This window comes from Antrostomus carolinensis, unplaced genomic scaffold (assembly GCF_000700745.2).
Source record: "Antrostomus carolinensis isolate BGI_N321 unplaced genomic scaffold, ASM70074v2 Scaffold50134, whole genome shotgun sequence".
NCBI lineage: Eukaryota > Metazoa > Chordata > Aves > Caprimulgiformes > Caprimulgidae > Antrostomus > Antrostomus carolinensis.
The window spans coordinates 1-8,073 of NW_010311021.1; the positions used below are offsets into that span (position 1 = coordinate 1).

General features: G+C 43.8%; 1 protein-coding gene across 1 annotated transcript; it reads left to right on the forward strand.

Moving 5' to 3' along the window:
- Positions 1 to 570: 570 nt before the first annotated feature.
- LOC104519743 (galectin-related protein A) lies at positions 571 to 4,654 on the forward strand. Its single transcript, XM_010166592.2, has 4 exons — positions 571 to 594; positions 2,908 to 2,996; positions 3,763 to 3,937; positions 4,396 to 4,654. Exons 1-4 carry the CDS (start codon positions 571 to 573, stop codon positions 4,537 to 4,539), a joined length of 432 nt encoding a protein of 143 aa, XP_010164894.1. The 3' UTR covers positions 4,540 to 4,654.
- The last annotated feature ends 3,419 nt before the right edge of the window (positions 4,655 to 8,073 follow it).

Below are 8,073 nucleotides of genomic sequence, written 5' to 3' on the forward strand. Positions count from 1 at the left end.
ACACACACACAGAGAGAGAGGTGTACCTCTAGGGGTGTCTACACATGTGTGCGGCTGTGTATTTACCCCTTGTACCTGTGTTTAACCCTATATGTATTCCTCGCCCTATATATATAGGTCTATATAAGGATATATCTTACATGTATTTACCTCTTTGAGTGAGGACATAAATGGCATCAAAATAAAGGACATGGGATTTATATGCATTACATATACAAATAAAAAGTGCTACGCACGCACACAGTTCTAAATGGCCACATAAAATGTGTAGGTACCGCTGCAGCTGCAGACACAGGCTCGCCAGGCAGCCCTGTGCCCGGCCTCGCTGTCCCCCTGCCCTCTCACCCACACCAGCCCTGGGACTTGTGAGCTTCCCCGGTGGGACGAGGCATGGAGGGCGGTGACTCAGCTGCTCAGCTGGGTGGTGTCCAGCCGGTGTTTGGCACAGATAAGCCCCCTCAACATCCTCCCTTTATTCCGGACTTTTTGTTTGTTTCTGTCCTGGCACTCAAAACAAAAACTCCTCCGGGGACTGCTGCGGCAGAGGCCAGGGCAGGAGCCAGAGCGGTGATGACAGAGGAGAGGTGTCCCACAGTAAGTGACCTAGTGAGCCCCCGGGCTCCTGAATGGAAAATAGGGGAAGGGGGCTGTGTGCGTGTGCACGTGCTGGGACCCACCAGTAAACCCTGTCAGGTGCCACAGGAGCTGGTACCATTGTGGTACATACACCTGTGGCCTCCTGACCACGTTCCACCTGCACTGCGCCCAAATGGCGCATGGGTAGTCATGCCTCGACTCATTTCAGCCATGCTGGATGAGCTCTAGGCGTTCAGACCATGTGGTCGTCGTTCAATCTATTGCAGTTCGGATTCCCTCTGCCTTTAATGATGGTGCTTACTATGGTGCAGCTCTGTGCAAACAAGTTCTCAACATGCACTTTAAATCTGGGGTATTATTTTGTATCTTGTCTCTTCTGTAGCAAGGAAGGAGCTTTAGTGGGATACAGGACCTGTATGAGGATGAAGTTCATTTAGCCTGCGATCTTTTATTCTTATTACCCACTCTCTAATTGCTTTATCCAGTTTAAAGTATCTCCTTATAGTCAGACTCCTAACTTGAGGAGCTGCTTGGTCATGTAAGACATCTCAGGTGGCTGACGCTTTTCTTTTGTTCAAAACATACCTGCCCACTTCTGCAAGGGTAAATGCACATTACTAACAATCAGCAGTAGTGCTGTCATTTTTAAAGATATTTTTTAATTAATTTCTTCCAATATTGGCCTTGTTAGGAATTAGAGGTTAATATATCTGTGAAGGTGGCTGGATGTAAATATCAAGGTGGGAAAATAAATTGTTGAAGGTCATCCTAGCAGAAGGTATAACAAGTATATTGAAATTGGGAAGTGGAGTATGGGCAAAACATTTTTAATCTTGAATTCGTGTTTCCATTAAGTAAGGTGGCATTCAGTAATTTCAAAATCTAACATTGGTTATATTTTCGAAAATCTAAAAATACCTATGAAATACCCATAGCAATTTACACTTAAATGGAAGCCCATCTGCTGTGAACAGAAGTCTGTGGGTTTCCATGCTGATGTAGTGCTTCTCATAGTCAAAATACTAAACCATGCATATGTTGTGCATGTCTTCCAGCAAAAAGCGTATGAATTTTAACCTTGGAATGATAAAGTGCTTTTTATCTAAAACAGGGTCTGCTGTGCATTGCCTTGGAATATTATCAGTGTTACACAAATTGCTAATAACGCTCAGTGTTTTATAGCAGCTTCTTTCTAAGTGACTCTGCGTAGGGAGTGATTACATGCTACAGTGTAGTGCTCTGGCATTTACGTTTTAAAGCCATTTCTGAAACTAAAGTCTCAAAATGTCCCTCACATTTGTCGCCAAGCTCTCTATTTTTCCATGTCAACCATCGCCTGCATTAGCTTCTCCACTGACTGTTGAACTGGTTGGAGAATTACTTGGAGCAAGTAAATGCAGCTCTGATCTTTGGGTGGAGTTTGCAACTACAGGTCTCTGTGAACAGGACAAAAGTGAATCCACCGAGAAACCATTTTCTGGCTTTGAAAAAGCGGTGGGGACAGGTGTGACTGGCATCCGCTGTGAGAACATGGTTGTGTTTCTGTCAGCATGCAGCGGTGGGGCAGCATCTGTCCTGGCTTTGTGCTCGAGTGGCAGAGGACAGAGGCCACCTGTCCCGGTGTAAAGCCTGCCAGTGTCAAGTTAGCCTGCTGAAATCCGTTAACAAATTTAAGCTGGCAGACTAAGTTCACAGAGAATCCACGCTCTGCATCATGCTGACACAAAGCTTTTGATCTGCTGCATGGAGTGCTGCAACCAGACTCAGTGTGTTGTTAGACCGTAGCAGCCATCCCCGGCTCGTCCCAGGTGTGTCAGCTATCTTGGTCCTGCCACTTGTGAGACATGTGGGTCACCGCAGCCTCAGTGCTTGCAGTAGCTGCTCTGGACTTGGGGAGTGGCGTGAGTCACCCCGAGTCAGTGGTGGCTGTTCCCAGAGCCACCCGAGGCATGCCATCAGGGCCATCACTCAGGCATGGCAGTCAGGTGGAGCACCGACAGTGGCCACTCATCCTCCACTCATCCTACCCATGGCTGTTCTAGTCAGAAACTCCCTGGCCAGCAGCCCTGTCAGGCAGCCAACACCTAGTTACCAGCTGTTTGGTTATGGCAGCCATCTCGCTCGCCTCAAATACCAGAACTGACAGAATTTATACCAAAAGAGCAAGAAGCATTTTAGGCTAGAAATATTTTTAAGTTCTTTTGTACATGTAAAAATAAAATCAAGCTATATGAGGTGACCAAAGCAGCTGTTAAAGCCTGTTTACCCAGAGTGTGACCTACCATAGCACGTTTTCACTGTTCCCTGCAGATGGAGCAGTATGTTGGTGAAATTAAAGGTGGCCTGAGACCAGCCATGAAGCTCACGGTCATTGGGGTGGTACACTCCAACCCAAAGAGGTAAGTGAAGGGGCTGGTGGGTGCTTCACCCCTGCCATACGTGCTCCTACCTGCTAGATTCAAATTATTTCCTGAGGGTTTGTCCTCTTTGGGAGGAAGAAAGTCATATAGATTAATAATTTATAGCTCTATTTATTTTTCCTGATCTTAGATTGAGATTAAAAGGGTGAGAAAGAATTCACTGTTTGGACCCTCTGACTGCCCTGCCAGCATTTTCTACTCCTCGCCCTTATCTAATGCACACAAGAGGCATTTCTCCTCCAGGAAGAGGTGCAGTTTTGAACCTGCATCTGGGTTGTCTGCTGGGGGCTGGAATCAACACCATTTGAAAACCCGTGGTTTTGGCACAGGAGGTGCAGGTTCATCACTGTGTTTAGTCTGGATGACAGTGTGCTGTCATTACAGTTTTTTGCATCTACAGTGAGCAACTCTAGTGCAATCAACACTGGTGAAGAGTTTTCCATAACGTCTTTTATGATACAAATTGGAATTATCTCACCCACAAATCTGTTTGATTCTGGTCACAAGAAGGGAAAGCAACACCAGAAGTCACTAGCATCCTACCAGAAACCAGAGGAGAAACAAGGACCAGACTATTCTCATCCCTTTCTGCAGCTTTTAAGCCCGTGCAGAGTCCCTGTAGGAGTCCCACGTTTCAGTCTGACAAGAAATCAGTAGCCATCTCTAGTCTTTTATAGGCTTCTGATGTGCTCACCATGTCCTTTCACATTTCTGAAAGTCACAGTCGTTTAATTGTTTTTTTCAGCTTTTCAGTGACTCTGCTCTGTGATCCAGTAGATACAAACAAAGATGTTGGGCTGTTATTTACAGTAAACTTCAGTGACAAATCCATCACCCGAAATGCACGAATTGCTGGGAAATGGGGAAGAGAAGAGAAGACTATTCCTTACTTCCCATTTATGGCAGGTGACACATTTAAGGTAATTTTTGGCGTACTATGATTAGGATGAAGAAAAGGGGGGGGAGAAAGGCTGAAGGATATGTATAAGGCCACAAATAGCTAACTATTGAAACTGACAGGTTGACTAGTCTGGTATGGCACAGAGAGCAACAGTTCAAGCCCTAATGAGAGAGATCCATTCCTTTCTCTAGTCTTAGTGAGAAGATGCACTATAAGGAGCTTTCTCATTTAGGTTCCTGCTTCGGCAGGGGGGTTGGACTGGATGATCTTTCGAGGTCCCTTCCAATCCCTAACATTCTGTGATTCTGTGATACAGCATCATCTGAGCAGAGAGTAGGTTACTTATTAGGGGCATTTCAGAAGAACTGGTAGACTTTGTGCTTCACTATCCCCATCACATGGGGTTCTAAGTCCATGCTGGTGAAATCAGCTCTGCCACTTGTCTCTAACACCATCCCTTGTCCTTTTCCATTGCAGATGGAGCTCTTATGTGAACACCAGCAAATACGAGTCTTGCTTGATGGACGGCAGCTCTGTGACTTCACTCACCGTGTTCAGCCCCTGAACTTAGTGAAAGCTTTGCAGATCACAGGGGACATCAAGCTTACCAAAGTGGCTTGAAAAAAAGGAGACCACAATATCACCAGAGGACAGAGGCAAATGTACTTTCTCCTGTCTGAGAAAAGTTTTGTCATTTTCCCCTGGCTGATTCTGGAGTGTGGGAACTGTATCTTTTTCACTTGCTGATGTGTTTGAAACACACACTTTTTTTCTCATACACACTCAGCAATTGCAGAGCTATGGCTGGTCCAGGTCAATCAGAGGGCCTTTGCTGAGATACTTTCTTGGCCTCCCAAACTGCACGATTTGTGATGCTATGCAGTATCTCACATCCTCATGGTCCCCTAACCCCCCGGGCGTGCCAGCTGGTGGAGGTCAGTCCTCTGCTGTGGGGTGGCTGTTACCCTTGTGACTAGAAGTGGGCAGTTATGCAGGTGGTGGGACTGAGAAAAGAGGAGCAGACTATTTCCTTCTAAGTGAATAAGGGAATCTGGTGGGCCCCAGCAAGGCTCACGTTATCAGGAGAGAATTGCTTTTCCTGGAAACTCTGCTCAGTCAGCATAAAGCCATTTGTGCTTCCCAGTACAGAGCAATAAATGCCTCACCACCATCCCTGTCTCTTGCAGGTAGTGTTCTCATGAATTGAAAGGTTTCAACAGCTGTGGATTTCACAGTCTTCTCTGGACCAGCGCCAGGAAATGGTATCTGTAGCTGAAACTGCATTGCCTATTCTTGTATCTAATTAAAACTGCATCCTTGCTGGCAAACTTCTTTACCAGCTCTGTTAAATATTTGAATGCACGTGAGTGTTGCGCTGTTATTACATTGCTGTAGATTTACAAAGAAGTCCTAAATACATGGCTATTCTAATAAGAATATATCATAGCTGCTGCCTTTGGCTTTGTTATAATTGGTTAGTTATAACACAGGATGAAGGGGAAAGTTTCTAGATGAAGAGACTTATTTTTCAGTGCATAACATGGAGAACAAAATTCTACAAAGAAGTGGTTCTGTGGATAGAGGGCTATCAAATTCCTCTGTGACTTCAGGGAAGATATATAGCATGCTGTGTTCAGAGGACTTTTGGAGGCTCTGCAGAGTCTGGCTTTCAGATACAGGTACTCAGATAACACGATGAATTTTATGAAAATATTGTATCAGCAGGCTTGTTGGGTGTTTTACATTCCATTCAACCCTCTGGTGTTGTGGAGAATGTCTCGGTTTCTATACAAATCTAAATTTACAGTGTATGAAACCATTATTTTCGTATCCTCAAACTGCCCTCTGAGAAAAATCATGTCTAAAGAGAACAGGAGATTCAAATGCACTGAACTTTTTTTTTTTTTTTTAATATTTAATTATATCAAAATCAAGTTTAGTAGACAAATGGCTTATGGCTTAAAACAGAAAAAGCAATAGTCAGAACTGCTATTAGAGTTCTCAGTCCCAATGGTGCTCCACATAAATGGACTTATGCTGATAATAAGGAGGAAAAGTCTTGCTTTTATGGCTGAGTGATTTCTTCCAATATATTCAGCACCAGTGACTGTCTGGAAAAACTGCCACTGGTCTGATTTGATACTCAGGATCCTGTACTGATATGGCTCATTACCAGCACAAGAATAATCTATATACTGGAGAGGAGGATCCTCTGGTCTTTTCTAGCCTAACAGAGACCCAAATGGTAGAGCAGACAGATGGGCAGACAGACTCCTGGTTTGTTTTGCAATAGTGAGTATCCTGGCAGCTGGATTGTGGCTTAGCACGAGACTCTTGTGGCATACCAAGAAAGGCAACCTCAGACACCAGGACCTTTCATGACTTTGATTCAGTCAGTCTTAATGAATTAAGTTTATGAGCCCCTAAAGGGGAAAGGAGCAAGACATTTCTGCTTTAGGATAAAGCATAACCTGGATCTGTCAGGTAAAGACTGAATACTTGTACAAAAGAGTTCTTTTCATCAATCTTGGGATATATCTCATTGTTTCCTTGTAAAGCCCCATTTTTCTGTATCCACCTGTTGTCTTTTGTCTCTTGGTTAGATGGTAAGTTCTTGGTGGGGAATTATTCTGAATCTACATGACTCCTAGGCACCTTGGATGCTGGTCTGCCAGGAATTGCTAGGTGCTATGGTGATACAAATAACAAAAATAGACAATCTCAGGGAAAAACAACACTCCTAGACAATGAGAACAGGAAACATGGTCACAAATGTGACATTTCATTTGGCATGGAGTCCACCTTGCTCATGTCAGTGGTTTGATTGCCTCAATCCACTGTGCACGCTCTGCCTTGGAGCTGGCCTGGATATAATAATGAATGTCATTTTTGGTGATGATTTTGAAGAGGTTGCCTTGCACATTGCCCTTCACCCCTGCAGAGAAAAAAAAAAGACAGATCAGGAAGGTACACAAAGAAATGCTTTGTGGCAGATATGAAGCTTCATAGGGAAGAATTTTAATTTAGTGAATTAGGGTATCAGACTTTTCCATGTCATTATGGATAAGACAGCTAAAGCTTTTGTATCTTTGGTTTCCTTTCTGCAAAATAAAGATATAGTACAGACACCCCTCACATAGACTGTATGAACTACTGTGCAATATGCTTCATGTATTAAATAGCCACTGTTTAGATGGAGAATCTTACTTGAGTTATACAATGGAGGGATGAACTCCCTACCAGTTTGTGCAGTAGACTAGGTTTGCTCCTGCCCATCTTTGGGTTTCTCTTAGCAAGGAGCTCTATTGTTTATCATGGCCCCCCCATTCTGGACCGTATCTTTTTTCAGACCCTGTCTTTTGTCTTTAGAAAGTTTCTCTCTATTCGAGATCCACACATTGTGCTTACTGTCATAAAATAAATTGCTTTAACAGCAGAAACACTTATCTGTGAGGTTGAGGTTCTAGACAAATGCCTAAGCTAAGCACATTCACTAGCAGAACTTGTTTTTGTATTGCTGTCTTTGTGTCACCCCTACATTTTTGTTCTAGCAGATCAAAAAGGAAAATGTAATAGCATAAAGAGGACACACAGAAAAGGGATGGCACCAGGGAATGCCTCAACACTTTGAGTTAAACAACATCCAAAAATAAGGCATTTCCTCTTTGTCTCTTAACTCTGGAATATCAATCAGGGTCTTAGGCCTGCCTCAGAGGTCATCTGAGTGAGAAAAGCCCATAAAAAGGGGAACACCCAAGATACATGGAAGTAATGCTAAAAAAAATCCCCAGCAGTATGGGGATTTTTTATGATATGCCTCTTCACTTGCTTGTAAGGGGAGAGGAAAGGCCAGCCCACTTGTGCATACAGCCAGCCATACACACAAACTCACACCCAAAGACTGGATTGCTATGGTATAAATACATACGTATGGAAGTTTAGAGGCTTGTGCTTACCTGCTGGGACTCCGTTGTCCTCCAGAGCTGAGACAAGACAGCCACGAAGAGAAAATCCACCTACTGGCCTGTTTTCTTCCTGCAAACAAAAAAGAAATGAGTTTTATCTGGAAAATATAATCATTAGGCGGTGGAGAGGTCTTTCCAGTCTTTTCAGATATAAAACATCTATCACAGAATCACAGAATCGTAGGGGTTG

What these genes read in the sequence shown, in the direction of transcription:
- LOC104519743 (XM_010166592.2), top strand. Translation starts at nt 571, where the DNA reads ATGACAGAGGAGAGGTGTCCCACA. An exon ending in GTACACTCCAACCCAAAGAG is followed by an intron (nt 2,997 to 3,762) that starts GTAAGTGAAGGG and finishes TGTTTTTTTCAG; the next exon opens with CTTTTCAGTGACTCTGCTCT. An exon ending in TGGCAGGTGACACATTTAAG is followed by an intron (nt 3,938 to 4,395) that starts GTAATTTTTGGC and finishes TTTCCATTGCAG; the next exon opens with ATGGAGCTCTTATGTGAACA.